General features: G+C 35.4%; 1 protein-coding gene across 8 annotated transcripts in view; it reads left to right on the forward strand.

Moving 5' to 3' along the window:
• Positions 1 to 16075, forward strand: part of Atp11c (ATPase phospholipid transporting 11C (ATP11C blood group)) — a 201105-nt gene extending 185030 nt beyond the window's left edge. For 4 of the 8 annotated variants that reach the window (XM_042268650.2, XM_015987375.3, XM_076561662.1 and 1 more), the window contains 3 exons: positions 2292 to 2445; positions 10042 to 10146; positions 13549 to 16075. In XM_042268650.2, coding sequence (XP_042124584.1) covers positions 2292 to 2445; positions 10042 to 10143 — 256 coding nt within the window. In that variant the 3' untranslated portion in view covers positions 10144 to 10146; positions 13549 to 16075. Of the gene's footprint in view, positions 1 to 2291; positions 2446 to 2564; positions 2631 to 9282; positions 9374 to 10041; positions 10147 to 13548 lie in introns of all 8 variants that reach the window. The other 4 variants (XR_013047942.1, XM_042268653.2, XM_042268651.2 and 1 more) reach the window with 4 other exon arrangements.
• Positions 16076 to 18643: the final 2568 nt, after the last annotated feature.

Genomic DNA, 18643 nt, shown 5'->3' on the forward strand with positions numbered 1-18643 from the left:
CCGGAAGGAGGGAAAGTTTCTTCTTTGAAAAGCTATTTAAGATAAAATCTTCTAATAATATGATCAAGTGTAGCAGAACACACCTTTAATGTCAGAATTGGGGAGGTAGAGACATGTGTAGTGAGTTCCAGACCAGTAAGGGCTACATAGTGAGAACTTGTCTCAAAATAAAACACCCCCACACACACACTGAATCCCTCATAAAAAGTGTAATTATAGCACATATGGCACCTCTGTAGTTAATGATTAAGAACAACAAACAAAACTGAAAAAAAAACTTGTTTTCTTTAGTATTATACAACCAAACCAAACTTGATTAACTAAATGCAGTATGTAGTTGTCTACCCAGAATACTATAATTCTGTGACTCTGTAATGAACATTCAAAAGTTAGACAAATTTCCACAATAATAAAATGTTTCTAGAACCTAAACAATTTTGAACCTTCATACAGACTTTTCCTCATTAAGTCATTTAAAAGACTGTCACACTTATTTACATTCATTAAGTGATACCTACTGAAAATGAAGTACAATAGTCTTCTCTTATTTATGGTTTCACTTGAGGGTTTGGATTGTTCTCAGTGAGTCATAGACTAATAAATCATATGAACCCCCTAGAAATAGGCAATTCATAAATTTTAAATGCAGTATTCAGTAGTGTGATAAAATTGCACACTACCCAACTCTGTCCTGTAAGAGACATGAATCATCCCTTTGTCCCGTGTACTCAAGCCATATATACCACCTACCATAAATTGCTTAGTATCTATCTCACTTTCAGGTTAGCTGTCATGGTATCACAATGCTTGTATTCAACTGACCCTTATTTTGGGTCAAGAAAGTACAAGAGTAATGATGCTGGTGTCTTTATTATGCTTATTTTATTTCATTATTGTCTTTTCGTGCATGCTCTATAAATTAATCTTATTATGGGTATTATTGGAAACTGTCAAGGGAAGGCACTAATCATAGCTTCAGGTACCCACTAGGGCTCTTGCACATATAGCACATAGATAGAGGAAAACCAAATCTTTGTTTTATTTTGTTACTTCAAGTTCTGTGCTTAAGTAGAATTGTTCAGGTTAAGCTACACATGAGCTTAAAATTATAAAGCAACCAACAAAATGTGACTAGAAATTATATAAAACTCTAGCTGAATTACAGCTAATTGTTCTGGACATGTTTTACAGAGACATTGAAACCCTCCTTTTTTAAGACTTTAAAAATTTATTATGTGGTGTGTGTGTGTGTGTGTGGTGTGTGTGTGTGTGTGTGTGTGTGGTGTGTGTGTGTGTGTGTGTGTGTGTGTGTGTGTGTGTGTGTGTGTGTGTGTGTGTGAGGGAGAGAGAGAGAGAGAGAGAGAGAGAGAGAGAGAGAGAGAGAGAGAGAGAGAGAGAGAGAGATAATGTGTGAATGTGTGTTACTGCATGTAAGTGCATACCTGTGGAGGTCAGAGAAGAAACTAGTTCATGAAGTGTGATACATGATCAATGATCTAATAAATAGAACCAAGTAGTTATCAACGTAGAGTTCTATTTCTGATGGTCTGATATGCATCCTGACCTTAAGTAGCTACTGTCTTCACCTCAGTTTAGAACAATACTTTAGATAGTGAGATTTAGTGGTATACAGTTTAGAGGATAAGGGAAATTGGATGTGTTTCTCAACTCCACAGTTCAGTAAATGATTTGAAATAAAATCAATGTCAGATTAAGGATTCTCCTGGTTTTCTGGATTCTAAGGCTTACTGTCTTATTAACAATAGTCTATCATCTTTCTATCTCCTGGGCACAAATTATTATTCAATATATGTTTGCAGACAAGAAAAGTAGATTCTTTTCATTTATGAGTGACTGTAGGCTGTACAGTTCTTTTTTATATTTTTACTGAAGTTTTTAAGGGGGTAATTGGGGTAATTCATTAAAAAAGCTGGATTTCTGAATGTAGAGCAAAAAATCCTTCCTTTTTTTAATAAGACAGCTGAAGAAATAAAATGCTTACTAGGATGGAAATGAACTTCATTTCTCTTAAATGTCTTTAAGCTCTGGCATTTTCCAATACACATAAATAGTCACCATTTGGCAGCTTTATAGTTGATTGCATGATTGTTTCCAATTCTCCTGGTTTACATCCCTTTTCTTTCTAAACATTTGGTAAATAAAATTTGTTTACTGCTTTTGGTATATTTTAGAGAAAATAATTTTTATTAATGTGTAGAGGAAGATCCCTTTTAAATGCAAAAGACAGGAACTGATTTGTTTTTTTATTCTATGTTTTCTTTCCATTCTAGGCCTTTTTTGAAACAACAGCGAATGTATTTTGTGTTTGCTCAAATGCTGTCTTCTGTTTCCACATGGTTGGCCATAATTCTCCTAATATTTATCAGCCTTTTCCCTGAGATTCTCTTAATAGTAGTAAAGAATGTACGAAGAAGAAGTGCCAGGGTAAGAACTAAGTTTATGTTTTAGTCTAACATTTGGAAGAGGCTTCGCTCTGTACCGTGAACTGAAAACCTTACTTAGAGAATTGCATTAGTTACAGCATGTTAAACCCCTCCTTGCAGGTTCATCACTTAATTTCCTCTTCTGCATAAAAAGTATAGTAAAAACTTCGTTATCCAATGCAGGTGGTAAGTAGATTCCTTAATAGTGTTCTGTGTGATTCTTAGCAATCCATATGGAGTATCTCATATGCTCCATATGGAATTTTTAAAGGAAAAAAAGACTTTATTTTGTATTTATCTCAGACTTTTCACATCAGGAATTTCCACACCAACATTTCAACCTTGACCTTAGAAATTTCCCTGTGGATTGTTTGCAGATTTTTTTCAGTTGATAATCCTAATTTGCCTCTTTCAAACCTGTCCCCTTTCTTTGATTATAGTGCTGCTTAATCTCTGTGTTGCTTCTAGCCCTGTCTCCTAGCAGTATATTTCACCCAAAGAGAATTCCTTGGATGTGGTTTTAACATCCTTACTCTTCGGGACACACTTGTAATAATTCATGATAGTTTATAAGTGTGTTTTTATTTTTAACTGTTAAATTATATTTCTGTGAAGAGAAGTTATTTCCCTCTGTCACATTACCTGATATCTTTTGAACATTTCTTAAAAGCTTTTAAAGTGAAAGGGTTAGAATTGCCTGAAAAACCACTGGCAAATTTTTGCCAGCAGATTAATTAAGTATATCATATTCCTGCCAGCACTTGCTCACTTTGTTAAAATAAAGTCCTATTTCTTTCATATTGATATCAACTAGCTCTTAGGCAGTATTTTTGGGAAATAGTCTAGTCATGACCACCTGATGTATTTAATCAAATTTATCAACCAATTGAGCTATAGCACTGGTATATCATAGGGGTCTTCCTACATATTGAATTATGAAACCCAGTTGGCTGACATCATGTAGACATGAAGATGTGAAATTATTAAAGTAGAAAAGTCTTCAACAAAATTTTAAAGGGGGCTTATGAATACAGCTTTAGTGGTAGAGCTTTGAAAACATTCATGAGACCCTAGGTTTAATCCTTAGTACTGGGGGTGTGGGGGAAATATATAGCAAGGTGACCAGAATTACTCTGAGCTTCCTGTTTTTATGTGGCTTACAGGATACACTGATCACAATTTTAGTGTATTTGTTTACTCTTTTAATCCTTTCAAGGCCTTTGACTAGCTCCATCCAGCCTGGTTTTTAGTTTTAGGATAGAAAGTAGTATTGATGGAACAGTTTTTTTCCAGACTGACTCAAGTGGCAATTTTCATGCAGCCAAATAAAAATGTTCAAGTAAGACAAAGGGAAAGAAAAGAAAAAGAAAGAAGAAATATGGTTCAGGGACTGGAAATATAGATCAGTTGGTAGAGTACTTTCCTAGTATGAGCAAAGGCCTGGATCCCATACTCAGCATTACCTAAAATGGATATAGTGTCCCATGCCTGTATTATCCGACAAAGGATCACAGTTCAAGGCCATCCTTGGCTATACCATGAGACCCTGTGGGAGGGAGGAAGGGAAAGAAAGAGATTCTTTTTCAATACAGAATTTACAAAGGAGGCTCTCTTGAATTACCCTCCTTTTTTCTGAAAAGTACATTTTAGTCTGCTTCTAATGTTTATCTTTGTGATAATGGAGCTCATGTTGCAAAATGGCTCACACTTAAGCTTCATGCTCTTAAGGGTAAAAAAACATCAGAATTCAAATGTATCATCCCAATCTTACTTAGGCCCTCTCTAAAAATGAGACACCAGCTGGAATGTCCAGTGATGTTTGTATAGGCCATTAAGTGGAGGATGTTGCTAGGAAGCTATAGATTCATACCTCAGAGCATTTTTATTCCATGTAGACAGGAGATTCCAAATTTTAACTGAAATCATAGAATGTTACCAGTGGGTCAGCATGAAATTTGTCATGGTTTATATCTATGACAGGAGGGAATTCTAACATCTGTGCTATAACTTGGCATGAAAATATGCTTGAACAAGCAGGAAAATTTCCATTATCATTTTCATTCATTCATTCATTCATTCATTCATCCATTCATTTGCTCTTACCCTTTTTGAACCAGTAAACATTTGTTGAACCACCTGCTGATGAACATCTCTCTATATATCCAGTGTCTGAAATGCTAAATTGTTTTTCAGACTCTGTAGGATTTTGAGAGTTACAAATGTGTCAGAACAGTCGTGGGCACTAAACTACACTATCTTTGTGTGTGTGTGTTTGTGTGTGTGTAAGCGGGGGGTGGGGGGAGATGCATGAAGGTACTATATATGAATGCAGGCCAACAGAATCATGGCAACCACAGGTCATATCAGATTCCATTTGGTCATTGATAAACAAGAAGAAACCAACTTTTAAATAAAGGAGAATGAATACCTTATTTTCCATAAAATATATTAGTCTTTGTGTTTAATGACTGTGTGAAATCTTGAGTGATTTCCTATTTTGCTCAGTATTCCTTGTTAAACAAGAGGGTAGACTTACTTTAAAGTGAAGCAGAAGATTACTTTACATTGGGTCATGCTCAGAGCCTAGCAGATTCTGTAATAGGGTGAAATTGAAATGTGTATCCCTATCTGGAGTAAAAGGTGCCCCTAACTCCAGTAAGCATACTACACATTCTCTACATACTCTAGAATTGTCTGCAGCAAGTAACCTGTCAGTGCTATCCACAAGTGGGTCTTAGAAGATGTTTTTAAAAGGAGACTTAACAGTAGGTAGTGAACATGCCTCTATGATGTTTGAAAAAGAAGCTAATATATATTTAATAATTATAAAGGCATCTTTATTTTGGGTTCCTATCAATTCAATTTATATTGTCTGAGGATCCTTGATACATTCATTAGCTACTAGAGTAGGTGGTGATAATTCAGGGATGAATCAAACATGGCCCCCAGCTCTGTGGAGCTTTCCTTCTAGTTACATTATAAGATATGTTCATTTTGAACCCTTCAGTAAGTAAGCAGATATAAAACATAATAATGAAATCAATTATATGGCTTTTGATAGCATAACAAGATTGGAGTAATTTCCTCCTAAAATCTCCAGTAAAAAAGGCTAATAACGGCAGCCCCCAGAACTGCTAAGATCTGTTATGATGTTTGCATTATAAATAATGCTCACGGGGATGGAATAATGGCTCATCAGTTAAGAACGCACGTTCTTGCAAAGGACGCAGGTCCACATAGACATAGTAGCTCACAGCCATCTGTGACTACAGTTCTAAGGGATCTGATGCCTTCTTCTGACCTACACAGCTGCCATCTATGCTTACCATTTATAGACAAACATGCAAATACTCTTAAACATAAAATAAATCTTAAAAAAATAAAGAATGCAGAGTAGGAGGAATTGGAAGGGGAGATGAATGTGATCTAAATATCTTACACTCATATATAAAATTACCAAAGAATAAATGCAATTCCAATGGGCTGGAGATAAAAATAGCTTTTGGAATATTTATGTGTCTCAAGAAAAACTTAGAAAGAAAAACATATTATTTGTTGGGCAGTGGTGGTGTACACCTTTAATCCCAGCACTCAGGAGGCAGAGGCAGGCAGATCTCTATGAGTTCAAGGCCAGCTTGGTCAACAGAGTAAGTTCCAGGACAGCCAAAGCTACACACAGAGAAACCCTGTCTCTTTAAAAAAAAAAAAAAGAAAAGAAAAGAAAAAAAAAAAGGAGGGCTGGAGAGATGGCTCAGTGAAGAGCACTTGGCTGCTCTTTCAGAGATCCCAGCACCTATGTGGTGGCTCACAACAACCTATAATGGGATCTGATTTCCTCTTCCACTGTGCATGAAGACAGAGAACTCATATATATGAATAAATAAAATTTAAAAAAACAAAAGCACATCAATGAAAAAGCCTAAGTAAACTATAAATGATTATAAGTGACAAATTTCTAATTTTAATTTTTAAAAATATATCTTTGAAAATAAGCTCACAGGTCTGGTGAGATGGCTTAGAGGGTAAGGGCATTTGTTGCCAAATCCGAGACCCTGAGTTCGATCCGTGGTACCCACATGGTGGAAAGAGAGAACCAACTCCTTCCTGCAAGTTGTTCTCTGATCTATGCATTTATGCCATGTTAGGCAGGCATTCCTGCCTTTGTTCAATGAAAATAAGCTCACTCAAGTCACTTAATTCAAGGGTTATAGGTCAACAATTTACCTCTCAGTTTAATTTTCAGCAAAGATGTTAATTTTTGAGCTAAAGCCCCATCTTTAAAGATAGTAAAGTGTACATTAGTCGGTGGTGGCACACACATTAAATCTCAACACTGGGGAGGCAGAGGCAGGCAAATCTCTGTGATTTTGAGGCCAGCTTGGACTACACAGTGAGTTCTAGAACAGCCAAGGCCACAGAGAAACCCTGTCTCAAAAAAAAAGGTAAAGCTTTTCTTTAGCTTATGAAATGACAATGCTTTATAACCATACTATTGGCAATGTTTGATGGAACTACCATTGAGCATTGAACAGCGAAGAAGCAAGATAACACCTGAAAATGAGTTTTAAAGTTTAAGATTTGAAGTATTTCAGGAAGCTATATCTCATATAAACACAATAGCCTCCATGTAAATCATTGAAATACCCCTGTACCTTCTAGGCAAGTAGTAAATGTTTTACTTTACATTTCCAGCAAGAAGATTTTCCAACTTTCGTTATATAATGTTTTCTCATATAATCTGCCTCAATCTAAAAGGAGGTTTCACGGCCTGCTAGACATGAAAAGAGTAATCTGATTAGTAGGAAATGACCCAGTAACATCCCAATGCCTAGTGTGAGATGTCTACACAAAATATGAAGGGAATATTCCAATGTATAGATATGAAGCCGTTGAAGAGGAGAACACAGGGAAAGAAAGAATGTCAACTACCTGAGTAAAGTTCCCAGAGAATGCATTTTGGAAAATCTAGCATCATTTTAATAATAAATGGTAATAATGATGTCATGTTGCAATACTTACAGTGTCATATACAATCATGTATTCAGAAGGCAGTACTCCTGAAAAAAATGTATTACTGAAAATAAAATTACATTCTAATACTATTGTATGGAAAAATCCTAAAATCATGGTTGTTGGGACGAGCCTTTATCCTTGGCCTCTTTGGCATACAATACTTGAGCTGGTTTCAATGCTCTATAGATGACTGCAAAGGAATGTGTACATTTTACACTGTTTTAGCTCATCATCACCTGTTCTCCCCTACCACTACCAGTTGCTAGCTCTGTTTTTTATTGTTTTGAATACTCTTTTTCATGTCATGCTTTCTACTGCTTTCTGTATGTTCATATTTCCTTTTTTTTTCTTTATAAAGTCTCTAAGCACCTAATCTATTGGCCTCTAAAACTTTTGCTTCTGTACTACTTTTATCTCTGGAGGTTGAATACAGATTTTTGAACACAACAAAATGTGCTTATAGTTGCAGTCTCTAAATAGATAGGCTTGCACATTAAGCTTGGGAATGGGGACATGGTATCATGTCAATCTTATTACAGGGTTTTTGCCCAAAAAACAGAAGAGAGATTTTTTTCTTTGAGAATCTGAAATATTTCTCTAGTTTTATCAACTGGTAATTTGTATACTTCCAACATGTTCCCAACTTCTGCATTTAAAGTAAAATATAAATGGGAAGAAGTATGGTTATATCAAAACACAAAAACGGAAGTATTTGTATTTAAAGGTTTGGTTATTAAACTCTCTTGGATATGTACAATCACTTGAGCTACTTTCTTTTCCTAAGCCTATTTTCTTTAATGAGTAAAAAGATAAAGAGTAATCTTCTGATTGTTTGGGTGGATGTTTAGTTGTTTTTGGTTTTGGGAACAGAGTCAAATTCATAGTGATCCGCCTGCCTCAGCCTCCTGAGTGCTTGGACTGCAGTGTGTACCACCACACCTGGCTAACCTGGCTTATATTGACTAGCGGAGTTGTTGAGTTCATCCCTATCCATAGTTGACCTCCCACCTTCTGTCTTGCATGGGCAATGCCAGAGCTAACTTTGCAAATTATGTTATGATTTCAGATAAGGAAAAAGAATCGCTTAGATTTTCTAATTAAATTTTTACAATTTCTAATTTTTTGAGTTTGAAAAATGTGTACTTTACTTCAGAAAAATTTAGCCTACTTTTGTAAAGAGGTCTCCTATGTAAGAAAAATAGTGAAACTGATCAAACTATGCTAGAAAAAAGGAAATTAACCACTAATTCAGAGGCAAATGGTAGGATGGTTGCACCACCAAATGTTTTCTCATTATATTGGTTTTAGTTAGTTTTTTTTTTCTTTTACCTGTAGCTGCCTAAGGAGCAGTCAATTCTTTCATAATGTGTCTGTACAATTGAATAGGAAAGATAGTTACTTCAGGTACATTAGTGATTTGTGATGGAACATGAACATAGCTCTCTGACCAATGGATTTTGAACAAACATAAGGTAGTGAATTATTGATTAGAGATTAACCTTTTTTAGTAAGAGGCATATTAGAATTATTTGATTTAAAATAGTATATTCCCATTAACAAAATTATTTAAGTTGATATACAGGAAAACAGCAGCTGGCACATATAATAGATTATTTCTAACTAACTCTACTTTTACTTTAGTAAGTAACGTTTTCAAAACTAACATGTCATTTCTACTTCCAGTTCTTAAGGTTTCTTTTTAAATGTTTTACATCTGAGAGAATATTTACTTTTTCTTTTCTTTCTTTCTTTTTTCTTTTTTATGCTTTCTGCATTTCTCTCTTTTCTACTGCAATTTTCCACCTTTTGTGCAATTGTGAACAAGGTAATGAAACGCCTCCCTTCCTCAGGAACATCTACTATCTTCATGCTTTCTCAAACTTCCAGCAATCACAGTTTCTCTTGGAGTGAATAAGGTGATTTCCTTTCTTAATGTACCAACTTGCTTGCATTCTCATTGCCTGACACCATTTCTGATTCTTCATAAAAAGTTACTTCTCATGATTCATTTTTATATTTTCTATTGATACTTAAAATATCTTGTCATTTTCTTTTAATCATTTATTCACCTTCTAAATTGTCTTACTGGAGAGGGAGTAATTTTCAAACACTTAAACTATAACTTTGTAATATGGGGTATGCAATATAGAAGCCATGATGTTAGACCTAGCCTGTTCATAAGGACAAGAGCATTTTGCACAAATTTCTCCTTTTTGACACACTCAGCACCAGCACAACTCTCAGAGGTGTTCACCAAAAGGATGGTAAGGTTCATTAATCAAGCCATATTGACTCATCTTACCATATAACCTACCAGTGCCATCCCAGAAACCCAATTTTTCTGCATACTGCTAATATCATTTACTTCTACCACAAAAAAAAAAAATTTTAATTGGAGACTTTCTTGGTCCTTAAAATGTATTCATTTGAATGTTATGCATTTTCTGTGTAGTAAAATAATTTGTACTTTGGGGCCAGGAAAGTAGTCTGTAGGAAATGATTTCTTTTTTCTCCTACATTTTTAATCACCAGGTAGGTTAACCTATCTTCAAATGCTTTAAGTATCTTTGCCTCACTATTACAGAGAAATCAGAGCTGTAGAAGGGCATCTGACTCATTATCCGCCAGACCTTCAGTCAGACCTCTTCTTTTACGAACATTCTCAGACGAATCTAATATATTGTAACAGGTACCTAGTGTTAAACAAGTGGGCTGGCTTTAAAGAAACAGATTAACAGCATTATAAAGAAAAAATGAAAATATCACTCTTTAAATTTTCTCTGCTGTTGGTGTGGTGAACTTTATACTATTCTTTGCAAAAATATAAAGATGCATTGCTTGGAATATGGAGAAATTTATATTTTAAATTTGCTGAAACTCGTAATGATGATATTTTCAGAGCTGAATGTTAATACAATATATTTAATTTATGAAGGACAAATTGTTGTGGCGGTGCCATCATGTGAAAATACTTAATATTGATTTAGAAATAATATAATTTGACTTAGAAGGATGATTTGGAGAAAGAAATATTCCAAAATTGCATCTGTATAATACCAAGTCAGTTTAGCATTGCATGTTTTTCTGGGAACTATGTGAAGATAATCAAATGTGTTTGTACCTTCATGTGCTGTGTCTCTGTGTTGTAGGTTTACACTTTTAATGTCCTTGTAAACGTCTAATCCCCAAATATATGTTAATGATCCAGTCTTCTAATTATAACATTTTTAATGTCAAGTTTTATTCAAGCTAAATGTTTCAGCTCTCAGAGGTAAAATCTTTCCTAGCTATTCAGGGGGATGCATGCTTATTGACAAAATGTTTCCTAGTTCATGTTTCTAAAAAAATGTATTTTATAATATTGGTTTTATTTACCTCAAAAATATTTTAGAGGAATTAATATACCATGAGAGGGACCCTAGAACTCAAAATGACTTCTTTCATGTGCAATCTGTATTTCCTACTTCAGAGGACTCTGACACTCGAGGCCCTGAAAGGTATTTTATCCATTGAAGGGAATTTGGAGTAATTCCCAAGTAATTCACTTATAAACTTGTCTACAAGCAACTCAGTACAGTTTATAACAGGGCTGATTTTTATGCGCACATAAAAAATTGTGATTGCCAGGCAGTGGTGGCGCATGCCTTTAATCTCAGCACTTGGGATGCAGAGCCAGGCAGATCTCTGTGAATTCGAGGCCAGCCTGGTCTACAGAGCGAGATCCAGGACAGGCACCAAAACTACACAGAGAAGCCCTGTCTCAAGAAAGCCAAAAAGAAAAGGAAAAAAATGTGATCATATGAATAAAATTATGGCACAATATACTTGAATCTATGATTCTACCTTAGCCCATTTTAATAGATTGAATCTGTTGGTTCTTTCACCTCCTATCATTCACCACATTCTGTGTCTGCAGTGTTATTTTGGAAGCATACTTCTTTTGCTGCAGTCAATGACTCACCTGCATGTTTTTCCTCTTAGTAATGAGTTTACTTCTTAATAGCCTTCAAAATCTTTGGCCATTTTGTTTCAGATTGCTGTGTCCTAAGTAAGCTATGAGATGCATCTCAGCTATAGTATTTGCATTTAATTTTGTATCCCCCTGGATTGCTTTCTTTAGCTTGGTCTATGGTTGGGGGGCTCTGCTGAGTAGCAGACACTGCTACTGCTTTTGGCCTCTCCAGGGCCTCAACAAAAATATCTAGAACTTAAGAAATTTAAAAAGGCCGGGCAGAGGTGGCATATGCCTTTAATCCCAGCACTTGGGAGGCAGAGCCAGGCAGATCTCTGAGTTCTAGGCCAGCCTGGTCTACAGAGCGAGATCCAGGACAGGCACCAAAACAACACAGAGAAACCCTGTCTTGAAAAAAAAAAGTTTAAAAAGTTTTTCACTTTTAATGTAGTTATTTCTTCCAGGAATTGATTTTCATATAGCATTAGTTCTTCTTCAAGGAAAATATTTGGCAATTCAGCCACTGAATTTGTTCCTTGGTAGATAAGGGGACGACCTGATTTCTTTCACATATTCTCAGGGTGAGTGGCAACCTTATTTTGGTTAAAGTCATTATGACCTGAAGACTGGGAAACATGAATAGAAATTGAGGGTATTCTAATGAATTTATAGTCCAATTATGATAAGAAAAGTGTCCCAGAATGGGAACAAAATAGTACCATTTTAAGACCTGCTTCCATTACTGTAATTCAAAATTTTTGAGTTTTAGACCATCAAGATGGTTCATCAGATAAAGATGCTTGCTGCCAAGCCTGATCACCTGAGTTCAATCCCACATGTTGGAAGGAGAGAATGACTCCTGAAGGCTGGTCTCTGACCTCCACACATGCACTATGGCATGTGCACACATAATACACTCTAAATAAATACATTTACACAAACTTTAAAGCTTGATTTTATCATAGAGAATCAAATATATACCCCCTCTTCTTGACACATAACTTCAGGTCGTCTATTATACCCCATCCTGATCACAGCATGAAATGATGTTTAGAGGAGAGAGAAGAATCTGCAGATTTACTAGGGATATTTCTCTGGTTTTTCTTTTAAGTAGATGATGAATAAGAAAAAGAAGAGTCATTTGAATCATAGTAAATTATGTACCAAAAAGAAAAAATAACTTTGATATTATGGGTGGTGGATTTTTTAGTAAAGGAGTATTTTCACAGAAAATTTCCAAAACTGAACATCTCAAAATTCACAAATCCAGAGGCTGGGGCCATAAAGTGGTGGGTGTGCAGGCATAGGAACCTGAATTCCAGACCCAGCAGTCAGAAAAGGCCAGGTATGCTGGTGCACTTGTAATCCGAATGCTGGGAAGGCAGAAATAAGAGGATTCCTTGGAAGAAAAAGCAAGAGAATTCCTACAGCTTACTGCCTAGACAACATAGTTCATTGGCAAGCCCAGGTCCCACTGAAAGACCCTGTTTTTAAAAAAGTGAGGGCCGAGTGTCATGCTGCACACATTTAATCTCACCACTTGGGAGGCAAAAGTAGGTGGATCTCTGTGAGCTCAAGGCTAGTCAAGGCTACATAATGAATTCCTGTCTCAAAATAATAAAAAGGGTGAATGGTACCTAAGCATGACACCAGAGGTTAACCTCTGCCCTCTACATGCTCGTACACACACATGCATGTATACTCACATACATACATACTCAAAGATAATTCACACATCAAAAAATAAGCAATTCATTCCTTCAATTCCTGAGCATCTTACTACATGCCAAGCATTTTACTAGATTCTAGAGATAAAACTATCATGATCCTGTATTCCAGCAGCTCCCAGCTTAATAGGCAATCCCAGTGGGAAAACCTACTAGGAGAGCCCTGGAGCAATCCAAAAGCAAAGAGCAAGCCTGAACTATTCAGCTGACAGATGAAGAAAAAATTAGAAATCCAGTTATTGTGTCACTTTTTTCCCTCTTGCATGTGAATAAAACTTGGCACTTTTGTTAAAACAGTTGCTTTACTCTCATAACAAAATTTACTACTTGCTTTATTTTTGAAAATGTTAAACAGATGGTTATATGTTGTTACCAAAATAAATTTTGTAACTCTATATTTTAACCTTTTCAGAATCTGAATCTTGAACTGCCCATGTTGTTGTCCTACAAGCATATTGACTGTGGTTGCAGCTAAAGAAAGAAAGCATGAAGGAACAACTACAAAAGATATTAACTCAGGATACTCAATATGCAACAAAAACCACTCTCTTGTGTAGGGTTCAGAATAAATGTCCATTAAAATACCAAATAACTCTCCTAACCATTTACAGTTATTGTAAGTAGCCATTATGGCCAAAGTTAAGAATTATATGAAAGTTTAAAGTAAGCATACTTAGAATTCTGGATTTAGATAGAATAAAGTAACTATAAAATGGGTGCTCTTTTAACCCATTGACTTCGTGAATGGATTTAAATATAGTAGTATAAAGTAGAAGCCATGCAATGGAAATGAACAGATTTTGCTAAAACAGTGTTAACTTTTTTGCCTGACAAAAGACATAGGCTGTTTGTATCACATTTCTTGTTCCTGCTGAATGATTATCTTATTTTTCTCAAAATATAAACGGAATACTTGAAAATACAGAAGAACTAAATGATAATACTGCATCAGACAAAATAGTTCATCTTCTGTTCATTCATAGGCTAATTGTCTTGGTCTCTAATACCCTTTCTAAAAAAATACCTTGAATACTTTGTGCGATACTGTTAATTCTGGGTATTATTGTAGAAACAAGGTTGTAAAAGGTTATTTGGTTTGTTTTCTTCTGAACTACACACCACTTATATATTTAAACTTGAAAAAAAACACTTTGGTCAGTTGGGTAGTAGCCCCTCAAAACAGTTAAGCAATAAGATATTTCCAATGTCAATTTTGCTGGGTGATGAGGTAAGATGGATTAAATATATAAAAATAAGTGCCATTCTTAACATTGGCAATTTATAATTTTATGTGGCAAAGAGAGGAGGAATAGCTTATTTTAAACTGCTAACGGTTTTTATTTGAAAGAGGTTGTGTTTGTGTATATATACAGCACTTTTTTTAAGTTACCAATTTGGTAGGGGAGAGATCCATTCCAAAACAGTTCAACTTGTAAGAGCCATGACTCTTGGGACATGAATGTTGTCTCCTGTAGCTAACTGAGACAGTGAAGTAGTCTAATTCTAAACTATTAGGTGGACCTTGGTAAGATCCTCAAACTACTAGATAGGAAAGAGGTTTTAACCCCTAATAAGTTCACTTAAAACATGAAGTAAGTGTGAAATGTCTTTATTCGATAGAGGGACCACATTTGAAAGCTAAGTGAAAATGATATTTAGAAAATATTTTTCTATCAGTTTCCATTTTTTTTGTCTTTCTGTCATGCCTGTACTATTTGATGTTTATATTGTACCTTGATGTAGGAAAGTATTAGGTTCATTCTATTCCAGTATATTTATATAGTCCATATGGCACATTTGATTCTTCCATATATATTATGTTGATGTTTAGATGTAATATTTCTTAAATTCTAAAAAGGTCATAATTTCAGTTACCAGAAACCATTCCATAATTAATTTAATTTGTTCTTGTCTATCAGTATTATTTTTGAGTATTCTGTTAAATGTCATTTACAGCTTAGGTGTGCTGTGTGCTATTGTAGCCTGTATTTGAGGTGATCTGCTGAAAGCAAAGTCTTTCTATTCTTTGCCTATTCCAAAGAGCTAAAACATCTAACCCAGGAAAGCTTTGCTATTTTGTTATTGTTGTTGTCATTGTTGCTGCTGTATTGTTATTTTACATCAGAACTATAAGGACTGTGAATAACTATAAGAGCCAAATAGAGAGGCTTAGTTAATGAAGAATAATTGAGGAGTTGATATAATCAGGATATCCAGGATAGTAGAAATAAAACTGAATATGTGTGACATGTGGCAGTGGAGAGAAATCTAGATAAGCAAGTGAGGGGTATTTAGAGTCATATCTCAGTTACACATTACATTGTACACTGCAGCTCAAATCAGAGGAGCATGGGTTTGCTTTTTGAAAGATTTTTATTAATGATCTGAAACATAGCTAGCATGAGATTATCAGATGAAGTAACTTGAAATGAGCCATCCAGTATTCCTAGCACTATAATCTAACCACTCTTATATCAGAAGAGGGCAAGAAGTCAATAAGAAAACAGTAGGACCATATTACCATAATTTGAATGATTTTTTTTGACCTATCGAAATGTCCATTGTATTTTCCAAACTGTTGTCTATTGTTTGAGGATGTTGCCTATTAAACAGAAATATTCATTCCATATCTACTACATATACACCAGCAACAGTATAAATGTAAGCCTAAATTTGCAAAAGTCATAATTTAGTGATGGAATTTTTTAATAACATGCAGTATATAAATGTGCAGATTTTATGCAGATGTTGATAAAATCATTTTTCAGCTTGTAAAATGGAACTGCAATATTACATTTTTCACTTAAGCAATTTTTTACATCTACTTTGTTGCTTTCTAAAATGAACGTGAATGCCATCTTTTATGAATGCAACTTGCCTTTTTCATTACAGAAATTTTCGTTTGATGTAATCAATAAACTTTGGTATGATATAATTGATATTTGGGCCTCTTTTTTTTTAAAGTATCAATTTGATATCAAAATGTTATAGATGCAATTTAGTGATAGGAAGTAAGTTTCTAATTTCCTATTTGCATGTACAGTTCACAAAAGGTTGCTACAACATCTCCATGAATTCAACTGATGTTTTATGGCTGTACATAAATTGAGGTGAGTATGAAACTTGTGAATTTTTTTTACTAAGATCATATTTTATAATTGTATAAATAAAGACCCAGCTAAGATGTAGTGATGATACAGTGTGTATTAAGCATGCACAAAGTCTTGGTTTTGATCCCTAGCACCAGAAAAAAAAAAAGAATATAAAACTCAGCCAGCTCAATAAATGCATATTAAATGTTCATGGTAGTCTTTTACTGCTGCCCACACACTCGAGGGATTATGATGTACATTCTGTGTGATCTGTATGTTTGACCTATTGAAACTCTTTGATTCTTAAGTGACCAAAGATGAAGTTTTACTATAGCTTGAAGTTAGTACAAAGATGTGCATATTCACATCTCCCTTCGTGCCTCCTTATATTGCTCTGGCTACACTCAGGCCTTGAGAAAGACTCCTTTCTGGAAACGTGCTTAGCTGTCAAGCAAGCCATTTGCTTCACCTAAATCTGATTGTGTTGCATTTTGCACTTCAACCACTTCATTTTGGTACCCTTTCAATTCAATTAGTACTCGGTTTAGAATATATTTCCTTTTTATTGTTGTGAGAAATGTGCTGTATTCAGAAACAAGATCTGAGTTAAAGTTTCAAATACTCTTATCCAGTGTGATGGAATTCAAATGAGTTAAGGAATGAGACTTGTTCTGTAAAATGTAATTTGCTCCTCGGGTGGAAGCACAGTTATTTTTATATTAAAGACTTGCTTATTGCTCTGACACTAGTTAATGAACATTTGTCATTTACCAACGTTTCACATGTGTAATACATGCTTTCTAACTTACTGAAGTCAGTCTCTTCAGGATTCCTTCCCTTCCCCCATCCAACCTTATGGGTCACTCTCTGTCTCCCTGCTTTGTCTGCCTTCAATTGCCAATACAGTGACTGTTGTGAGGTCTTGAGTGATTTGACCTCTTCAGCAAGAAACACATGCAAAGGTTAGGGGCTGAGGTTATCACTATGGTTATTCAGTGAATGCATCTATGGGTAAAGTGCTGGATGCATACTAATGAAGCCAAGAGGCCTGAGTTCTGGGAATAGTTAGAGAGAGAGAGAGAGACAGAGAGAGAGAGAGAGAGAGAGAGAGAGAGAGAGAGAGAGAGAGAGAGAGAGAATGAATGAGAATTAGTTTGCTATGTTTTTATTCACGTTTTCCTATTCATTAGATGAGCAAGGAATCAGAGCTTAGTGCCTAGTTCACTCATCCTTGATTCTAAAGAAATGTTCTTCTATGGGTTAAGTGAGGCCTGATCTCAGGAGTCTTAGGAGCAAGTACTGGAAACAGATTGGTGGCTAAAATGAACAGTGTACCTCATGGTGGGCCGGAAGTCCTGCTGACAGTAAGTCTTTGGCCCTTGTCCTTTGGGTAGGGAAGAAAGGATATACATTGCTAAATCACCTGCTGCTGCTTTAGTTTCTTCCTGAACTGCCAAGAATGTGCTATTAGTAAAACCACCAAATGTCCAGCTCCTTGTTTTAGGTAATGGTGTTCTAGCCACAGTATACGTTTTTACATGTTTCTTACTCCCAAAAGCCTTAGGAGATACATACTGATATTTCCCATATGCCCAATGAGGAAACTAAGTCACAAAAACCAAGGTCACGAGAGCCAAAATTTGGATCCAGCTATTGTGGCTAGAGTTTGTATACCTAACTAGGACACTATATTATGTGGCATAAGTTAACAAGCCGCCAAAAATTAACCATGAGGAAACATCAGACAAACCCAAATGAGAGGGCTTGTGTATAGTAATGGACATGTAATCTTCAACATCATCAAGATCATGAAAAGACCAAGACTGAGAAACTGTCCCAGATAAAGGAAATCAACCATGAAGCATGTGATCTTAGTCAAATCTTAGACTAGAAATTAAATGACCACAGTCTATAATGTATATATCTGATATATTATATAATACATATGCTTTTAATATAAAATATATAGATGGTCTCATATAGCCCAGGCTGGACTGGAACTTTTTTAATTTTTACATGTAATTGTGTGAATATGTATGAGCCATGATGCATGTGTGGAAGTGAGACGACAACTTGTGGGATTCAGTTCTGTCCTGTGAGTTCCTGGAATTGAACTCAGATTGTCAGACTTGTTATCAGACACCTTTAACTGCTGAGCTAGCTTGCTGGTCATGACCTTGAACTTCCTGTCCTTCTGCATTCAGCTCCCCAGTATTGAGATTACAGGCATGCACCACCATGCCTAGTTTATGGGGTGCTGGAGCTACAACTTGGGGCTTTAATTGGCAAGTATTCTACTACTAAGCTACATCTCCAGCCCCACATCGATGTTAATTTTCTAATATTTGAAGTTAGGTTGATCATATAGCCTGTTTTATTTTGGGGAATCTAGGTGAAAGGTATATGAGACTCCTT

Source organism: Peromyscus maniculatus, chromosome X (assembly GCF_049852395.1).
Source record: "Peromyscus maniculatus bairdii isolate BWxNUB_F1_BW_parent chromosome X, HU_Pman_BW_mat_3.1, whole genome shotgun sequence".
In the NCBI taxonomy this organism is placed as follows: Eukaryota; Metazoa; Chordata; class Mammalia; order Rodentia; family Cricetidae; genus Peromyscus; species Peromyscus maniculatus.